The 20,600-nt window shown below is 34.9% G+C and overlaps 3 protein-coding genes across 5 annotated transcripts; 1 reads left to right on the top strand and 2 right to left on the bottom strand.

The window, feature by feature from the left end:
• The first annotated feature begins 4,261 nt into the window (after positions 1–4,261).
• LOC110104803 lies at positions 4,262–5,677 on the top strand. Its single transcript, XM_020834062.2, has 4 exons — positions 4,262–4,639; positions 4,735–4,981; positions 5,088–5,180; positions 5,261–5,677. The coding sequence occupies exons 1-4, from the start codon at positions 4,343–4,345 to the stop codon at positions 5,359–5,361; spliced, it is 738 nt and encodes a 245-aa protein (XP_020689721.1). The 5' UTR covers positions 4,262–4,342; the 3' UTR covers positions 5,362–5,677.
• Positions 5,678–14,089: 8,412 nt separating this feature from the next.
• On the bottom strand, positions 14,090–15,022 carry LOC114579191. The gene is made up of 3 exons (XM_028693094.1): positions 14,973–15,022; positions 14,224–14,913; positions 14,090–14,162 (listed from the first exon to the last, which is right to left on the bottom strand). Exons 1-3 carry the CDS (start codon positions 15,020–15,022, stop codon positions 14,090–14,092), a joined length of 813 nt encoding a protein of 270 aa, XP_028548927.1.
• Positions 15,023–15,229: 207 nt separating this feature from the next.
• Positions 15,230–20,042, bottom strand: LOC114579197. Of its 3 annotated transcripts, none has more exons than XM_028693141.1 (2): positions 18,193–20,042; positions 15,230–15,825 (listed from the first exon to the last, which is right to left on the bottom strand). In XM_028693141.1, exons 1-2 carry the CDS (start codon positions 18,241–18,243, stop codon positions 15,379–15,381), a joined length of 498 nt encoding a protein of 165 aa, XP_028548974.1. In that variant the 5' UTR covers positions 18,244–20,042; the 3' UTR covers positions 15,230–15,378. The 3 variants fall into 3 exon arrangements, with proteins under 3 accessions (XP_028548974.1, XP_028548972.1, XP_028548973.1); XM_028693139.1 differs by lacking the exon at positions 15,230–15,825 and adding an exon at positions 16,292–16,912; XM_028693140.1 differs by lacking the exon at positions 15,230–15,825 and adding an exon at positions 16,292–16,692.
• Positions 20,043–20,600: the final 558 nt, after the last annotated feature.

The following is a 20,600-nucleotide window of genomic DNA, read 5'->3' as shown; positions in this document are numbered from 1 at the left end:
TAATCGCTTCGCTTCAAGCTGATATCCCTGCTCTCTTAGAGGGAGATCCGTTAGAGGATGAAAACTCTTTGTCCTCTCAACCTGAAGACTCTCAACTTCCTAACTCTAATGACTCCAAAGCCTCCTCCTCCTCCTCTACAAAATAGCCTTCCAACAAAAACAAATCCCTAGCAAAAAAAACCAAAGCCAAATCGGCCAAGAAGGCCAAACATTCTAAGTAGTTATGTCCCTTCCCCCTTTAGCCGCTTGGAACATTAGGGGTTTTAATAACCCCGTTAAACTCAAGATGTGTAAAGATCTCATTTCCACTTATAACCTTCAGTTTCTATGCATTTTAGAATCTAAAATCCAGCATTCTACTTCTGTTGACCCTTGGTTTTCCTTTTCTCTTGTTTTGTTTGAAAATGAAAAAAGTTGTGACAATTTTGGCTGTTATACTCCTAGTAGAATTTAGGTGAAATGGGATTCTTCTCAACTGTCTTTCTCCCCTTCTTTTACCTCTTTTCAAATCATCCATGACATTCTAGAAGTGGGCTCCTTACCCCCTATCTACCTCTCAGTCATTTATGCTGCTAATCTTGTGGAAGACGGGAAAGTTCTTTGGGATAATCTCCTTCGTTTATCAGCTGGGATTGACCAACCTTGGATTATCATCAGTGATTTCAATTGTTGTAGGTTTGATTGTGAAAAAGCAGGTGGTAGTTCTTTACCTGCTGGTAGATTGGGAGAACTTAACAGCTTTATTTTTTATTCTGGTTTGCAAGACCTTTCTTATGTGCGGCTCTTTTATACTTGGTATAACCAAATGATTGATCTCCCCATACATATTAAGCTAGACAAAACTTTGATTAATATGGATTTTTTTGAATTATTCCTGGCTGCTTATTACAAAGTGGATCCTCCCTCGGGATCTAATCATTCACCTTTGATTTTCTTGACTACTCATGTTAAAAGAACCTTTTCCAGGTTCATGTTCAAAGATTTTTGGATTAATATGGATGGTTTTTGGGAGGAGATTCTCTTGGCTTTTGATAGGCCCAAATGTGCCAGTCATATTGCTTCCTTCTACAATTATTTGAGGTATCTTAAGAAATCTATTAGTGGAAAAAATTAGAGCTCCTCTAATTACATTTCTAATGCCATTCTTGACGTGAAAATCTTTCAACTTCATTGCATTTCTGATATTCAAAAGGATCCTTTGAACCTGGACTTGAATACTTCTCTCAAGAATGATAATGACAAGTTGGCTTGTTTGCAAGCCGCTTTGTCCTTTTGGATTTCTCAAAGAGAAAAAGCCTATTGGCTTTCTCTAGGGGATGATAATCTTGGTTTCCTTTATGCGAAGATTAGATCTAGGAAGAACAAAAACTCTATTAAAGAGCTTTCTTTTCCTACTGGACTTCTCTCTTCTCATCAAGATATTGCAAATGCTTTGATTGATCACTTTAAGGTTCTTTATAATCCTCCTACTCCTATTATGGAAAGCTCTTATAACATCCCTGTTGGAAATATGGTACCCACTAATATGCTTGCTGCTTTAGTTGCTCTGATTTTCAATGAGAAAATTAAGAAAGTGGTTTTTGCTGGTGTTCCTTCCTCCGCCTCGGGACCTGATGGTTTTTATTTTGGTTTTTACCAACATACTTGGCACATCACTGGGTTTCAATTATATAAGGCTATTAAGCATTCTTTTCCTCTGGGCAGATGCCTAAAGGTGCTAAAGCCACTGCTATTACCCTTATCCATAAGGGTACTCATTCCAACTATATTTCAGACTTCAGACCTATTTCTTTATGCAATATGTTTTATAAAATTGTGGCCAAGATTATTGCAAATATGATGAAGCATATCCTTCCTTCCATTATTTATGAGAGTCAATTTGGTTTCATTGCTTAACTTCAGTCTCAATCATCTTATGTATGATGATGACCTTCTGGTTTTTGGTTTGCCCATTGTGGAGAATGCTATTTGCATGAAGGACATCCTACAACAATTCTCAAAAGCATCAGGTCTTCATATTAATCCAACCAAAAGTTTTATACTTTTGTTTTATAAAAAAAGTTCATAATGAGCCTGAGATCTCTACTTCTCTTGGGATCTCACTTATTGAGAACTCACTCACCTATTTGGGGCTTCCCATTTCTGCTAAAAGGCTAAATTTCACTCACTTCCAACCCTTTATGAGCATAATTTATGCTCTACTTGAGGGTTGGAAAGTTAAGTTTCTTTCTTTTGCAGGTAGAGTTCAGTACATGAAATTTACCATTACCAACACTATTGCCTATTAGATTCGAGAGGCGATTATTCCTAAAGCTTGCTGCAAATTTATCTCTAAATTCTGTTCTAAATTTATTTTCTTTGGTAACATAAAGGATAAAAAGATGCACCTCATTTATTGGAATTCTGTGGTCATGCCTAAATGCAAGGGTGGATTAGGTCTTCCATCCTTTGATTCTCTCTATCATAATATGGCTTGCTCTTTTATCTTAAGGATGTACAACTATAATACGATGATTAGCTCTTGGTTTAAAGAGAAGTTTGTTTCTCCCTGGAAACTTCCTCCTACTACTGCTTCAAAGTTTTGGAAACTTTTTTTTTCATACATCATCCTCTATTATGAGTTTGATTTCCCTCTTGGTTCATAAAAATTGTAACCTCTCTTTTCTTTGGGATCTTGGTGCAATCGACAAACTGTATCTGCCTCTTTTAACTCCACTAGACTTTCCCATAGATGGGTTAAAGAGTTCATCTCTAATAGACATTGGGTCCTTCCTGATTACCTTCCTGCTATTGTTAAGACATCTATCTTGGGTATTGTCGTTGAGGAGGAGCAACTGGTTTTTCTTAGGAGGGCTCCTCTAATCCTTCCTCTAGGAATTTCACGGCGCTTTTTTATTCTCAATATAATGATGTGGTTTCGTCTAAATACATTTGGCACAATAAATATGCTCTTCGTTATGCCTATTATGCTTGGATGGTTGTGCAAGGGAAGTTAAAAACTGCATATAATCTTATTAGGAGGGGGATTCCTGCTTACCCCTCTTGTTCCTTTTGTCTTGGGAACTTGGAATCTCATTCGCATCTATTTTTTTATTGTGATTATTCATTCTCGATACTCACTGCTCTGCTCTCGATGATGGATAAATTCTATTTAAGGCCAAATATTAAGCAAGCTTATGATTTTGTGGGTAACTGTTTGAACTTTAATAGGATGGAGAAAATTTTTTGCTTCCTTACCTTGTCTTGTATGGTTTACTATATTTGGAGAGAATGAAACAATAGTAGGTTTTCCAATTATTGGATTAGTCCAAATGCTTTAAAAGCTGCTATCATTCATGCTATTCGTGCTAAAACAAATCAGTAGAAGTGCAATGAGCAGCTTAAGGAGAAATTTTTGGAAATCCTGGGCTGAATATTTGTTTTTGGTTGCTGGCTCTATGGTATGTGCTTGTTCTATATGGTTGTCACCATTTTTCTTTTATGCAGCACTTCTTTTTGGCCTGCTATGGCATGTTGATCACCTGGGAGGGTTTATTTTACTTGTTATGATAAGGAATTTTTTGTTACTACTGTGATATGATTTCTGCTCTCCTTCTTTTTGGCCTATGGCAGTTTTTTGGTCTTAATCTCTTTCTTAGTTCAGTTGCCGACTGCTTCGATTATGTTTTTTGGGAAGATGATGAGCAAATATCTACTTCTTTCCAGCATCCTTGGATGATCTTTTTGGCAACCAGGACTGTATCTCTTGATGGCTTATTTCGGAGGTTCTGTGATGGCCCATTTTCGCCATTTAATATGGCTACGAGCAACCTACGCCCTCTTTCTACTGGATATGTTGACTTATCACACAAATCGGTGCAGTGATGTTTTGATGTAGACCTTATTTTCCTGAGTTCTTATTTTCTTGCTTGATTCCTTTTCTTTTTGGATTTTTGCAAGATATAGTTGTCTATATACTTGTAATTTTCACTATTTTTTATAATTGTAATACCATGTGATTCAATTTATCCGGGCTTTGGCCCTCAATTTTCTAAAAAAAATAAAAAAAAATAGAAAGCAATTTTAAAATATTTTATTAAAGTCACCACAATCATTGTATTTTGACTAGGTGGAGTTAAAATAAAATAAAAATGATAAGCGCAAAATAAAGCAATTTTTAGGACAACTTTATTTTCTCTCTTTTTTAAATATATAGTATAACATAAAATATATATTAAAATAATTGAAAAAAAAATTTTTTTCTCCAAAGGGCCCAGAACAAACCAGCAAAGCTCCCCTGCCCATCCTCTGTTCTGCATCTTTTTCTATCACTGCTTCTTCGCTGACGCCCGGACGAGCTACCATGGCAAAGGCTCTCAACAGTACCTCTGATATTTTGCTTCTGCCCGACCTCAGGCACGAAGATCTCTTCATCGCTGGCGACAAATGCAACCTTTCGCCACCTGAACTTCACTCCAGCAACGGGGATTCTGTTTCAGCGCTCTCCCGGCGTGTTGCCCAGTCGTTCCTCCACAAAGACGAAGACTTCAACTCTCTACTCATCAAGCGAAAGCAGAACTCTTCTGCTTCTTCTAAGCGCGCCGGCGATGAATTTTACCAAAATCGATCTTTTACAGAGCAAAAGCTTGAACTTGCTCGAGTAAATTTCCATTTCCCAACTCGTTTCTCCTTTGTAGTTTCTCTCTACTAATCTAATCATCTTTTTTTTTTTTTCGTTCTGCTCCCTCTCTGCAGTTTCACGATCTCGAACAGCAACAACTGACGAAAAATCAGCTGTCCACTGCTCGAAGACTGCAGAGCATAGCAAAAGTTTCTCGTCCGCTTGGCTTCTTATCTTCCTCAGCTTCGCCGTCGGTTTTGCAATCCCAGGCTAGCTCCGGCATGCATGTGGTATTTCTCAATCCTCGAAAGGAATCCTCCGGCACCGGCGTGTTTCTTCCCCGGCAACCTGGAAGCCCTAACAAGCCGAGAAAGCAGCCAGGTTGGATTTTTATTTATTTATTTACCTTTTATCACTTAACCTTCATTATTCATAGATTTTTACTAAAGATGTTTTCTTTTATGCTGCCATGGACAAAAATTGTTAGCTTGCTCGACTGCTCTGCTTCCTGCTAGAGTTGTTCAAGCTTTGAACTTGAATCAGGACGATCTTTGCTTATATCCTCGCGCCCCAAGCCATGGCGAGCTTCTTCAACTCATCACTTTGGTTTCCTTTTTTCTGAGGGGGTTAACTTTTTGTTATGTCTTTGATCTGTTTCAGGAATCGATTTAGCCGGAAACCAAAAGCGCAGCAGCAGCATAAACCAGTCAACGTGGCCAGCCGGCGCCGCCGATCGGTTGCCATCGGAGTGGACCTACTGACATCTCCCATTTTATCTATTAATGCATATAACAGTTCAAAGTTAGTAAATAGAAAGAAAAGCTAGCAACACATATATTACAGGGTGAGTGGATTGAGGAAGAAGACGAGAAAGTTTCATTTTATTTACTTTTAATTTGCTGGACATTTTAGTATTGGATTTGAACAAAGGAAAGAAGTATTTGGATCGAAGGTAAAGATTAATGGATTGGGGGGAGTGTTTGGTTTTGTAAATAATATAGTCATCTTTTTACTTTTCTCTTCCATCTTGTTTCTTGAAATAATGGCAGAGCTTGTAATAATACTAGAATTTGAGAATTTCAATGTTTTTTTCAATAATTTCTCTACTTTTAATTAGCCCGAAATCTTATGCCCATATTTTTTTGATTGATGAGCATATTAACTTAACTTTTATCAGTTATCAATTATTAGTTCAAATAACTTTCAAGATTTTTTTTTCCTTCGTTTGAAGAACATAAATCTGATAAATTTTTTTATATATTCTGAGTAAGCCGAATTTATAGCATTAAATATTCGAAGATCAACCAGAATACGTCATATCACTCTTTGTTCGGTGATGCGGTTCGATACTGCAGCTCAATGCTACTGACGTGACATATTCTTGTTGGTTTTTGAATGGGATTCTCCGTCTGATCTCCGCACAGAATAATTTCTCTTGAGTGAGAACTTTCTGGTATGAACTCCTTCGGGTGTTAAAATTGTATTTGGGAAGTATTATTTTTTTATGTGCATATCCGAATATTATAAGTTCTATCTATAAAATTTCAAGCTTAAGATATTTGATTATCTAAAACTATTTTTTATTATCAACTATATAAACTTGTCACAATTTCCTCTTATAAATTTTCTTTTTAGGTTGGCGTTATGTGAAAATTTTGTGTTACTAATCGAATAAAAGTTTTTTTATTTGATTGAATTTTGAAGAAAATGAAGGTTTGTCTTTGATTATGTCTTTTACGATGTATTTTTCTGTTTGTTAAAATGTCTTATTTAAGAGAGGATGTAATAGATAAAATTATAGATAAGTTTTACTATGAAATGCGTCGATGGTATTTTAGATTTTTTTTTTTTTCAAAAAATATTTGGTGTTTTTGAAGGGTTCTTAGTTAATTAGTTGAATTTGACTTATACATATAAATAAAAGGGTTTTAGTTGAGAAAATAAATTTTAATTGAGATCTTTGATTATATATGTTTTATAATATATTTAGGCTTCGTTTGGGATGGATTTTTTTACTGTTTTTTTAAAGTAATTTTTTAATAGCAAATTGCTTTATAAAGAAATAGTAAGAAAGCTGTTTGTCTTAATGAGAGAAAAATATATATTTATTTTCTTGGGGGAATATATCTTGATTTTTTTTAAAATGAAATCACCTATTATTTTATACCCGTACAACTATTAAATTTTATCGTGAAAATAACTTATTTGAACATGATTTGGAAATCTATTTGATCTTGGTTCCAAAAAATAGTGCTGTAGTACGAACGTTTTGAGTATTAAGATTTCAAACGTTTTGAGATTATGAATGTTTTGAGTATTTTCTAGAAATTTTACAACATGTGTTTTGAAATTTGCATGATTTTTATTGAATAGAAATTTATTTGGACACAGAAAAATATTACTATAGTATAATAAAAAGTTTAAAAATAATATTTAACACAATACATGCTAATTCTTTTTTAAATGTACATTTTTTCTTAGTAAGGTTTTCTATTGACTATCATCAGAGAAATTTTGTGAAATTCTAACACAAGCTCAATTATGCTTATAATATGATTAAAAATATTCATATGTGATTAAATAATATTTGGTTGGAGTCATAATAGGTCAGAATCTGAGAATCCTTTGATATTCTGTTTGTGCCAGGGAATATTATGATGCCTTCTTTAAGATATGTTCTGATCGCTATAATTAATGTTATGATGCTATAAGCACAAAATGAGCCATAAAGGGCTATAATCTTTTAGATTCTATTTGGGTTCTAGAAATGTGATATAAACTACTTTATGATATAAATTACAATTTATTCATTTGCTCATTATTATTATTTTTTATAATTGTATAACTACTCTGCTTATATTACATTTCTCAGTACAATAATTTATTGGATTGTATTTTACTAATTTTAAATATTCAACAACATATTTAGTAAAAGAATTTTTAAAAATTTAGATTAGTTTGTGTGGTCAACTAAACTGTTGTAGCTCAATTTTGCTTCTGATTTTGAGGCTCTAAAAAAGGGAAGGAGCTTATGGATTAACATTTCACGACTAATTAGAGTTTATAGGCATTTACTTATTTTGATTTTTGAACAGACGTGACTAATTTATTATTTAGTTATGTAGCTTCTACATGTACCCATATACTGTAATATAGATATATTTTGATGAAATAAAAGAAATTTTATGGATGAGTTTATTTTTAGTATATGGATATTTAATATCTATGTAGTCTACAATTTATTTAAAATGAATATTAGAAGATAATATAAAATATTTTAAAACTAGATATTGGGATTTGCATGTGATAGCTCAATACGATAGGACATATCATGATCGGATTGAATTGTCATAAGTACTGTAAGATTACAAGTTTTTATTTTTTTTTGGGACATTTAGGCCATTTAAGGCAAACTCACACACACAACGCATACACATAGACTCGAACCTTGGACCTCTTAGTTGGAAGCCTAAGCTCTCAACCAATAGGCCAAGGAGAGTTGTGTATAAGATTACAAGTTAGTACAATAAGATTAATTTACTTCATCATTGATCGTACTATTTGAATGAATATATAGTAATACAATAAGATTAGTTTAATTGAATCACAATTCATCTAGGACAAACCACGGGAAGAAAAAAAAATCATATTTGTTGATCATCTAGTACAATCTTAAGCCATAATTAAGTCAAATTCGATTAATAATCATAGGATTAAATTATATTATATTTTAAAGCATCGTACAATATGATTATGTTGGTATAATACTAATAGAATAAAGTTTAAAATTCAAATTATTGCTTAATTTAATTAATGATAGGTTTTCTTAAAATATATGATAGTCCTATACAATTAGTTAGTTGTACAATATAATTAGTTATATTTTATTTCAATTTACTTAAGAAAATAAAAAATAAAATTATAGACTCTTGCATAAATCAAACATATGCTACCCAAACTTGAGTCCGAATTTTTTGATAATACTTGGTGTATAGTGAACCTAAAATATTAGTACACATTAAATATATATAATAATAAAACATAGGTGAAATTAAATACAATCTAATAATATTTGTTATCATTAAAACACAAACTTGCGCTCCTGGATTACAATAATCTCCCTAGGGGTATCAATATTTGGCACAACCCAAAAACCCGACTCGAACTCGACCCAAAAATTTCGGGTTAGAGTCAACCCGTTTGTGAAATTGGTCAAATTTGGGTTTAACAAATTGACTCGTTTAAAAAATCGGGCCGGGCATTGCCCTATTGACCAAGCCGCATGCTCGCGCCTACATCTCGTCTACCCTTTGTCTTTGCCTCTGCCAACTGCCCTGATGTGTCGCATGGCCTCACATATCGTCATTGACATGCTATCTGCATTTTATCGTGTCAAGTCGGGCAGATTTATGGGATTTGGCTGAATAAGCGCGCTAGGATGGTAGATTTACAGTATTGGGCTAAATAAGCATGCGAATGTTAGACTTATAGGTCGGGTTTGGTTGACCAGAACCTGAAGCGGATAGGGTTCGAGTCTAAAAAACTGACCTGTTTGTAGAAACATGTGATTTACGGGATTTGGTTGAATAAACATGCAAATGTTAGATTTACAGGTCGAGACGGGTCGACTCGAACCCAAAGCGGGTCGGGTTCGGGTCTAAAAAATTGACTAGTTTGCAAAAATGGATCGAGTTCGAGTCGGGTCGAATAATTCTGGGTCAGTTTCGGGTTTGACCTGAACCCGACTCGTGGCTCGATTTTGACAGCCCTCAATCTCCTCCTTTTTTATGATGATAAATATTATTGGTTGAATTACAAGGTAATTTTATTTTTCTTCTAACTTTTTCCCTTACTGAAGTGACTTCCTTAAAAATAGGGAAAATCCTATAATGTTTTTTTTTTGTTTTAATAATATAAAACAAAAACATAAGAAACACACAAAAGCTAGAAACAAAATAAACTGCACTAAAGGGAAAAATAATACATCCAATAACTTCCTACTCCCCCTTTTCATATCACCAAAAAGAAGATCTACAAGCTGACAATAATACAAAAAAACAATACAAAACAAAGTGTAGAAAATAAAAATAAACTACAAATAACAAACTACAAAATACATAACATAAATAAAAAAACAAACAAACAAGCAAACTTTAACTTACCTTTGCCCCAATTCTCTAAGCATTAATGTCAATCACACATAGTCTAGCCCTAAGTGTGTTGAAACTGTCCTAATTGAGGAGTTTGATAAATGTCTTCCAATTAAAAGTTCAATAGCAGCATACAACAATTTTTTAACTCTCTTTAGCTACACGGTGTTTATGTATTGTACAATTTTAAATATTCTATTTTTTAAAATAAAGATGGTCTATTTTTCACATGATCCACTGTTGTCCCAACAATTTCACCTAAGTGCAATCATTAGAATATCACTAGTCCAATTTAATTCTTTCTTGACTCACTTATTGATATGTCCAAATATATCCATACGAGACATTTCCTATTGTATTTAGTGTTATCATCAAAACAAGTTAAATTCATTCTGTCTAGACATATGTATTGGTAGGTCCAAATCCATCTACACGAAGTACTCTAAGTGTAACCACATGTTTAATTGAATTATAGGTGACCTTTGTTTCCTTTCTTGCTTTTCATGCTTCATAGGTGTGTTCTGTTTAAAGGTTATGATTGAGAATTACATTTAACTAATAATTACTAGGTGATCTTCCAAAATATCATCAAGCTAGCATGTCATGATATACCAATTACTCCAAAATCATTGCCCAAAATAGCACACATTGTTCATTAAAAAATATTTTAAACTAACAATTATCATTTTCAAAAATTAATTTGAACATAACAATCATTACTTATCAAAAAAATCAATTTATCATTATAATCCTAAATAATTTCTTAATTCTTAATCAATATATTTTATTACAAATAAATATTATGGATATTTTGAAGAAATACATTTAATATTAAAATGTTAATCTTAATTGAATAATGCTTAAAAAATTATATGAATTCTTCTACAAAATATTTTAACACATACTATATAAAATTTTACCAATGATACATGCACGTGTTACATTTCTAGTAGTGCAATCTCCTAATGTAACTTTACCTTTACTCTTGATCTCCATCAACATTGAGTATTTCAAATCTCCAGTTAGATGTTGCATCCACTGTCCAGGTACTATCTGCTCTCATGGGACCTCTTATGAAAACACATCTACACACTTAATCAAACATCAATTTTGAGAACCAAAGTGGGTTTGGATCCCACCTTACGCTTAAATCTATGTATACCATGCATGTTATGTTGTGATGCTAATGCTTTGGGCCTCTAGATTAGACGTGTTTTAAGGTGAATTTTGCAAGTGCGTATTGTGTCCTTGTATGCCACAAGAATAACACCTAACCCAATAAATGGGTTAACTAATCTATGTTGAGGGTAATACCTTTGCTTATGAATATATGATGTATGCTGTATCTTTGGTTTTGGCTGTATATGCATAGGCCCATGTGTGTTTTGTTGAATGCGCTTATTTTTTTAATAGATATTCATTTGCACTCTTTTCAACGCCTAGTTCAACTAATAATTCAGGCTCATTGCTATCTAATTCTAATGCAAGTGTTTCTAGCTCCTTGAATGTTTTCTCTAACTCAATATGCTCATCTTTCAAGGAATTATGTGATTTTATTAATTAAATATGTTTCCCATTACATACGTTAAATTTATCTAGTAGCGATGTATGCTCCTTATCTAATAAGATGTACTCGATTTTAAAAGTTGAATGCTCAATAATCAAAATTTTATGTTTTTCTTTTAAATAAAAAAAGTTTATTTTTCAAAATTGTATGCTACTTTTTCAACTTTCTATATGAATCATGAATTTGATAAAAAAAAGTTCATCATTGATAAGCTCACATACCTCATATTGTCTGTAATTCACAATTGAGTCATTTTCCATTAAGCATAGATTTGTTATCTCCTCCTCTAGTTCCTGTTATGATGAGTCAGAGGCTAAGTCTGCCCTGCTAATTTTTTATATTTTTTTGCTTTTCCCTTCTTATGATAGGCTTATCCTTACTATTTTTTTTTCATAGGGTGGCTCTTTAAATTGGGGCATTTAGACCTTAAATGTCTAGGCTTCATGCACTCAAAGAAAACAATGTCAAAAGAAAACTTATTACTTTTACCATTCTTACATTTGCCCCTATTGAGATGATGATTGAGCGTTTGCTTTAGGAAGCTTTTGAATTAACTTGTTATTAAAGCTTTTTCCTTTCTCCCATTAGCTCTTGAGTTAGAGCCATCTATATCATTAGCCTTTAGCGTCATAATTTTCTCCTTTCTTTTATCACATGTATCAAAAGTCTTTGGCTCATATTTTGCTCGTAAGCAATGAGAGAGCCTAGTAAGTTATCAATAGAGCATACATTCAAGTCTTTAGATTGACATAATGCAGTGAATTTAGCATCAAAATTTTTAGGCAAACAACGTAAACTCTTAATAACATTTTCAGAATTAGATAGTTTCCTTCCTAAGACATGCAAGGATGTCACTATCTTAATAAACCTAGTGTACATTTCGGAAATAGCCTCATTAGGTTTCATATGAAATAGTTTGTACTCATACAATAACAAATTGAGGCGAATTGCTTCAATTCATTTGCATATTCATAAGTAATACAAAGCCTATCTCATATCTCAGCACCAGTAGTGCAGGTAGAAACATGCATGTAATTTTTGAATTTTAAACCACAAAAAAAAAATAATTTAAGCATTTCACATTTAGTTGTGCAACATCCCTATCTTCTAAACTCTATTCAGTAAATGAGATTTCAGTTTTAACACCATTAACAATAAAAAAGGGAGCATAATATCTAATATGTATCATATGCCATATTTTATAATTAATCTAATAGGAAATTATTAAATAATGGTGTACATGTTATTAAACAATCCTCCACATTATTCCTATTCCCAAATTATGCCATGGATCTTTTCTCAGGATTTTTAAGCCACTAATTCGAAGAACCCACTCTGATACCTAAAGGTGTCAAAATTTGGTTACGGGTTGGGTTCCAGTCGAACCCGACATTGAACCACTACTATTTGACCCGACCCAATTTTGCAAACGGGTAAAAAATCCCAACTCAAACCCAACCCTCATAGGTTACGAGTTGACCCGACCAGAACCCGTGGCGATCTGGATGGTGAACATGACTGGCGATGCAACACGATTGGAGACGCGACTAGACAGCGAAAATGACTGACGAGCTTGTCTGTGGACACGACTGGTGACATGACTGGGATGAGCAAGGTCGAACCCCAATCGTGCACTTCCTGGGTGAGGTTCTAAGCGAGTAGACTCCAGGACGATTAGACGAGGTCACGCGAGGCGAAGTCGAATCCGAGTACCTGACGAACCGATTTTGGGTGAATGGCCGGTCAGAATGGGTTTGTTTTGGCTTTCCAGGTCAACCCGAACCCTATCTAATTTTACAAATGAGTTAGAATCCCAAACCCGAACCTCCATTTCTCAAACGGGTTGACCTTAACCAGGAATTTTCGGGTTGGGTTCGGGCCGAATTTTCGGGGCTTGTCAAATATTGACACCCCTACCAAGAATGAAAAAAAATGGAGGTAAACCCTCCACACCCCTCACCAAGAACAACAAACTTGAGGTTTGAGGCAACAGAACAACCAGATTGATCAACAAAATCAGATTCAAAACATAACAATTATGACAAGTTCGTAAGTTATTTAAGACATTTTCATATATTGTTGATAAGACAATAAACTCACTCTATTATCATATATATTCTAAGATGCAAAAAAAAAAAAAAAGGTAATAACTTTTTTACATTGTATTTTCAAATTCAAACGGCCAGCTTGTCTTAGCCAGATACAATGACAACAATTTTGTATTTACTAATATGTGTTGAATGTTCAATGGTGAGTATAATTTTTTAAATTATTTATTTTTGTCAGTTGTATAGCCAGATAACAACATTATCTACCAAATACAGTGTGTTTGGGTTAGCTTTTTCTCATTTCCATGATTTATTAACTACCTAATTAGCATATATGACTCAATGGCATATAAACCCTTACATAAACTACCCATTAGAATATAGGCTGTATGATGATCTTTCATTGTTATCAAATTGTTTGAAGAACAAAAAACTCTTAATCTTAGGTATTATGAGATAATTTTTCTCAAAGACATATTTTACTGCTGTAATTATATAACTCTCTTAAAGCGTTCAATCTTTTTTTCCACTGAGAAAATTGTTCATTGATTGAAGCTTACTATTAACTTAACTAGTTCGACTATTCTTAGATATCCCAAACAGGGAATTTAGTATAAATTCTTTCCTAGCAACGAATTGATCATGTTCATTATATGCTGCTAATTTTTGAACGAACATATATAATACAGTACACTCTTTCAGCTAACAAATACTAATGGAAGCTCTATATAAGCTTCCAATGCAAGGCCTCAAGAACTTCTGAAGCTGAGAACAGAGCTCTATAAGCAATAGATGTACTGCACAACCAGTCACATAAGACAACTATAAACTTAGCCAGGGAGATTGAAGAGGGAATACAAGCTGTCGAGAGAGAGCGAAGTCTGTAATGTGCGGATGGAGGTAGTGAAGGACTGATATTCAGGCGGTAACCCGTTCAGAATGTAGATAATGATATCTTCGGGATCGACCGAGGAACCCGCCGAGGCAATCTGATCCACAATTTTCTTGATCTCAGTAAGGTACTGAGTCATAGTGAGATTCTGCATCGAGACATTGTGAAGCTCGTGCTTCAGCTGGATTACTTTAGATCGATTTGACGATTGGAACCGAGTATGAAGCGTAGACCAAATGTCGTGCGTTGATTCAAGATGAATCACATAGGGAAGCACCGACGGAGCGATTGTAGAACACATGGCTGTTGCAAGATTCTGGTCCGTAATGGACCAGATTTGAGGATCTTCATTTTCGGGCGCAGATTTGGATTCAAGAAATGCGGCGAAACCGTTCGCTTTGAAAAGCTTGGCAATCTGCGTACTCCAGATGGGAAAATTTTCTGGGCTTAACGCATGAGGAACAAGAAATTTCAAGTTAGAAATGACGAACTTGAGCGACGGTGGAATAGCCGGAGCTAATAGCGCGCCGGTCGTGGTAGCGGCTGTAGAAGACGAAGAAGCAGCGGATTGAGTAGCCATGGCCAGGTCTTGAGAACCGGAAGACTCTTGATACCATGTAGAAACTCTAAACTTTCCTTGAACAGCAAGAACACATCTTGAGAAGAAGATGAACAGTAAAAAGCAAAGTAATAATATGTATTTTCTTGTTTTTACAGGTTACAGAATAGGTCCTTAAATAGATGGCTAGGAGTTGCTTTACACATGTCACGATATTAGAGGATTACAAGAATAGAGAGTTTAAACTAATTTGCTGACTGTACACTTTGTTTAAGTACACTAACACTAACTACATCAAACTAGAAGGGATGAAACGGAACTCGAGTATAATTTTTAAGCTGTCTATCAAGTGAGTCAAAACACTTTTATATGTTAGAACTAGATTTTTTTCTACAAGAAATTACAGCCTGAAATAAAAAATCTGGCATGTAGAATTCAATGCTAATGAAATGTTAACAACTAAACACTTCTCTCCATAAGAAAATGAATAAGCAATATTGTTTACAATGCATAACTTATAATTATAAAAAAAAGCACTACAAAGAGTTCAACATTCTAAATTTTAAAGACTTGAGAATATCACCCACTTGTTTCCTTTGATCCTAAACCAAGTTTCTGCACATTGTTTGTGAGCAGCAGCTAGATCATCCTTGCAAGAGCAACCCAAGACGATTGGAATGCCTGATTCGTGACTATAGATCTCCAAACTGAGATGACAAATCCGGCAATCTCTTTCATTTTTTTGAACATTCTGATCATCTTCTGAAATCACACACTCCAAGTCAACCTCCATCGAAGAATTCGACATACAAGAGTTTCTGCAAAACTCTAAAGCTCCACTTAGATGATGACCGGAAGCAGAAGAAGACCTTCGCTCATAATAATTTGAACCAGAAGATGAACGCCATGGCTCATCTTCTGCATCAGAGAAGCATAAGCTGCCATCACTCTCTTCAACAATGGAAGAATGTGGAGAACCCATTTCTACATCTTGGGTTGATTTTCCTGTCTTCATATGCATTTCAAAGGATGAGTGATCAGATTTAGAGAAACAATAACGATGAAACCTTTGAGAGGCTTGATATACATCAGAGGAGACATGAAAGGATTAGCAAAAGGGCAAAGTTTTGGAAAATAGAGAAAGGAAAAAGAAATCTATCAGCATTTTGTTTTACTACATGAATAGTGTGCCTCACAAGACTGGAGAAAGTATATGGTGTCTAGAATCCCAAAAATATGGAGCTTATAAATATGTGCTTTTGTCCTTTTGTCATCTATTTTTTTGGGGCAGTCGAAAGATTTAATTTTAATTATTTTTAGTATGTTAAGAGTTGTAAGAATGGGGAATTTATTTTGTGCGGAGTCCCGACGCGATGAACCATCCGAATTTACTGTATATTTTATAAGTATTTGCTGTTTATTCTAAAAAATGCAGTAAATACTCACAAAATACACAATTGTGAGTATTACTGATTTTGTGAGTATTTGCTGATTTGCTGTGTATTTTGTGAGATTTACTGTGTATGTTCAAATACGTAATAAATCTCACAAAATATGCATCAATCCGGACGGTTCTTTCCGTCCAGACTTCATAGAATGTGCTTCAAATGTGATTGAAGGAGAAACTAACCACCCCATGACTGATCTTGCAACCATATTTTTCTGAATACATAGACAAAAGAAAAATAAATAAGAAAAAAAAAGCAATAAAACAAATAATTATTGATCTTGCCTTTGTGACGAAGAAAAGCTGATATAGATGGTTTTCTGTCACTCTCAACTGGGTCCTCAAGAGCACATGTGCAGTAGTTGGAATAGGAAGAAGTGCCACACTTTGTTTAAGCAAGGAACATGATGGTTCTAGTATTTTAGCTTGCTGCATTATTAAAGGAACATAGAACATAATTGGACCAGGTTGGAGAACTTTTAGGTAATTATCTTCTTCTTAATGTTGCAGGTCCACTTTTGATGTTAATATTGCAGATCTTCTTTTGATATCAACGTTACAGTTCTTTTCTTAATTGAGGGAAATTATTGGTGCTTCTATTGCAGGTTCTTTTGATGATGAAGGTTTCCTTTGTTCTTCTTGTTTCCTTCTGTTATTAACAAAATTTAACTTAAAAATACGTATCAAAAGAAGTATTGTTTTCAGTATATGTATTTTTTGGCATTAATTATAACATCCGAAACAAAATATAAAAAGGAAAGAAGAAAAATTAGATACTAATTAATTAAGTTATTAGTTTTGCTGATAATTTTCTTTAAAATATTAAAAATGTTTTGAATTTTAATTGCTCCTATATCGAATGTATAAAAAAAAACTCAGATATGGAATTAGTGATGCGTGAGAAAACCTCTCGAAGTATTTAACTCAAAGAGGAATTGGATGATTAAAAAGCAAAAGCTTTGTACAGATGCTCGAGTCCTTATCAATGTCTCCGCGCATGCTTCGCTTCCACAGTTTGAAAAATCATGGATACATGTCATTACATAATAATATTTTGTTAGTTTGTGTGTGGAATCTGATTGTGTTGATCAATCAGATTGCATTGTTGTCAGGGACCTCAACTCAATTTATCTTGTTCGCTAGGGGGAGGGGGTGCGGGTGGTCCTCCTCAAGCAAAAATTTTTTTTTTTTCATACAACATCCAAGCATCCCAACATTATGCTTCTAAGAACCCGGTGCTGGAAAGTTTGTTGGGAGAAACGATAGAGAACAGAATGCTGCAGCTCTGTATTCTCAACGCCACAGCACTGCCAGACAAACGAAATGAGAGGTTGACTGTTGCAAAGCTCCAAACTGGCGTTGTAGCGCTTTGAGGCGGATTGAACATTTTTCTTTCTTGTTTTTCCTAAGATTGACATCCCTTGGTGATATTTACTTGACTTTCTCTTTTGTTTTGTTAGGAATGATGCAAGAATGTAGAGAAGCAAGGAGAGAGCGAGAGAGAAGAGGGATCTGTATTTATTTTTCTCAATTTTCATAATGGATTTCTTAGTGTGGTGTGGCTCCTTGGTTTTTCCCGATTTTGAATTTTTCCATATAAAATCTTTGTGTCCTTTACTTTCCGTTGCATTTCTATTATTATTATTTATTTCGTTATGATGTTTTACTTCCATCCCCAATATTTTTTTTCTTTTTTTATAATGAATTTTAAATAAATTTTACTTCCATCCCCAACATATTTAAATCAAATGGTTACATAAGTTATATTTTTTAATTTTTTTTAAGAATGAAAATTCATTAAGAAAATAAAATAGTACGTGAAGAGCCCTTAAGAAACATAGGGCTTAAGCAGATGAAAAGTACTAATCACTGATAACAACAACATAAAGGAAGGTCAAAAAACAAATACAAGAGGACTCAGGCCGCCACCTGGTTGCCAGGCTTGGGCCGTCCAGGAAGTGTCGCTTGCATCGAAGTCATGGCCTTCCGAGGGGCATCATCATCATCCACAAAAGCAAATCAAACCCAAAAAAAGAAGATTACTTATTTTTGGAATTACGAGTTCTACGTTTGCCATTTCGTTTAAAAGATTCCGGTCGAGGTCCAAATAATCCTCATAACCATATTCACCATCAGCTGAGAAGTTATCAACATGTAGCCATTCACCCCGAACCACCTCACTGTCCCTCGAAATCCTAGAATGCAAATCATCCTTCGAAGAAAAAGTTAAAGGCACATTTAAAAGAGGCTCTTCAAGAGAGTTAGACAAGGGTTCATTACCCTCAGAAAGGGCACAAAATTCAGCAACAATATCCATAGTTCCAGTATCACCACCAGTAAAAGCTTTAGCCATACCCTTAGCATCAATCTGATTCACCAAGCCCATAATAGAAGGCAAATTACTCTCACTATCCCTATGAACTGAAGGATCAACAGCTAAATCAACCTCATCTATAAGACAAACACACCCAGGCAAAGAGGCGGCGCCAGACACAGACCCCAAATTGGGAATAGCAATAGGCCGCACCCTAGGTGAATTAGAAACATCAACACCCTCACAGGCCTCACCAGCCGATATAAAATTAACATCAGTTAAAGGGGCCATGTCACTGGCAACATTACGGGTAGCAGGGGAGGAAACGTCACCCACAACACTATCATTAACAGACAATAAAACATCATTCGAAGGAGGAAAAACATTCGCAGGAATAACATTCTCTACAAATGGTAGAGCAGAATTCGGGATAGAAGAAGTAATCAGAGCAGGACTCATAGAAGGAATAGACATAGCGATCTCAGCCAAAACATCACCAACAGGCGAAGCCTCTGGAACCGACGGAGCCACCACAGGTCCTCCCACCCCCAAAATAGACAGATGAAGGGTAGAAGGGACAAGATTCGGATAAAGAATTTTACAACCAGCTTTAGAATGCTCCAAGGATGAACAATGCACACAATACTCTGGAAACTCTTCCAAAACCATAGATTGCACTTAACCAGAGTTTTTCGGACCAATCCAAACTTTATCAGGAAACTGTTTGGACACATCAAGTTCAACCAAAATGCGCACAACAGACAGACGAGAACCGGTAGAGGTAGCATTATCAGTACGTTTTCAAAGGTTTGCCAAAAATCAATCCAAGGCCATGAAGAATACGCGGGGCATACAAATGAGACCGAAGGTTTGGAAAGGAAATCCAGATGGGGATAACAGGAGACTCGATCTCAACATCCAAGGTAGGAGATCATTTAATCAATTTCATAAAACAATTATTCACAAAATAAGATCTATGAGCAAAGACCCTACAATAATCCAAATCATTGAAGAGCTTAATCAACACATTCTGCTGGTTAAGAACGGTGACAGAAACTTCTCCATTAAGCTTAAGTTTAAAGAAAAAATTCCTAATTGCATAAAGAGAAGGCCTTCGGCCAAGAAATTTTCCCACGAGAGCAAATTCGAAAGGGACAGACAGGGAATTGATTTCCACCTCCGATATCCACAGAGCTGGCATGCCTCTAAACGAAGAAACCTTAAGTTCGGGAAAAGCAACAGAGGAAGAAGAAGAACTAGAAAGAGCATCTTTAAATGAAAGAGGAGAATAACCAAGTAAAAAAACCGGGATCTCTAAGTTGGGAAGGAGCCATAAAACCAGAAACAAAGAATCAAAAGGAAAGAACTTCGCTTAAGCACGAGGAGAAGCACCAAGCTCGGAAGGCGGAGACGGCCGCAGGAAGGAGCTAGGGCGAGGCATAACTTTTTAATGGAGAGGCATAACTTTTTAATGGTTACATAAGTTATGATGATGAGGATGTTTAGATTGTAATCAGAATATTCAAACAAAAAATTCACCTTTAAATTGAAAATCAAAATGTATTTTTCAGTATAGTAGAATCAATCTGGCCGTTAGTGCAGGAAAATAACATTTGACACTAAGCTCAAATTTATGTAAGTTATGAAATTTCTTTTGAGAAAACTGTATTTCAGAATTAATTTTTTTTTTATTATAACGATTTTCTGAATCAATCCTAATAAGGATTTTTTTTTTTTTGTTTAATTTTTTATGTTATTATAATCCTAATAAGGATTTGTGTTTGCATATAGGGCTATGAATAACTGACACGACCCGAAAACCCGACTCGAACACGACCCAGAATTTTTGGGTTGGACACGACCCGTTTGAAAAACGGGCCAGGTTCGGGTTCATAAAAGTGACCCGGATGGAATTTCGGGTCGGGTCCGGGTTAACCCGGTAACCCGATAACGGACCCGTTTCGACCCGCGGTTTATTTTAACGCGGCGTAAAACGCGTGTCGGCGTGCGGGACAGCTCACGC

This window comes from Dendrobium catenatum, unplaced genomic scaffold (assembly GCF_001605985.2).
Source record: "Dendrobium catenatum unplaced genomic scaffold, ASM160598v2 fragScaff_scaffold_231, whole genome shotgun sequence".
NCBI classification, from domain to species: Eukaryota; Viridiplantae; Streptophyta; class Magnoliopsida; order Asparagales; family Orchidaceae; genus Dendrobium; species Dendrobium catenatum.
The sequence above is the reverse complement of the archived record's forward strand: the minus strand, read 5'-3'. Positions and strand labels throughout refer to the sequence as shown.

Coding starts and splice junctions, on each gene's coding strand:
- LOC110104803 (XM_020834062.2), top strand. CDS start 4,343: ATGGCAAAGGCTCTCAACAGTACCTCTGATATTTTGCTTCTGCCCGAC. Junction 4,982..5,087: donor CAAGCCGAGAAAGCAGCCAG/GTTGGATTTTTA, acceptor AAAAATTGTTAG/CTTGCTCGACTGCTCTGCTT. Junction 5,181..5,260: donor TCCTCGCGCCCCAAGCCATG/GCGAGCTTCTTC, acceptor GATCTGTTTCAG/GAATCGATTTAGCCGGAAAC.
- LOC114579191 (XM_028693094.1), bottom strand. CDS start 15,022: ATGTGTAAAGCAACTCCTAGCCATCTATTTAAGGACCTATTCTGTAAC. Junction 14,914..14,972: donor AAGGACCTATTCTGTAACCT/GTAAAAACAAGA, acceptor CTTCTTCTCAAG/ATGTGTTCTTGCTGTTCAAG. Junction 14,163..14,223: donor TCGCTCTCTCTCGACAGCTT/GTATTCCCTCTT, acceptor CTGGTTGTGCAG/TACATCTATTGCTTATAGAG.
- LOC114579197 (XM_028693139.1), bottom strand. CDS start 19,246: ATGGTTTTGGAAGAGTTTCCAGAGTATTGTGTGCATTGTTCATCCTTG.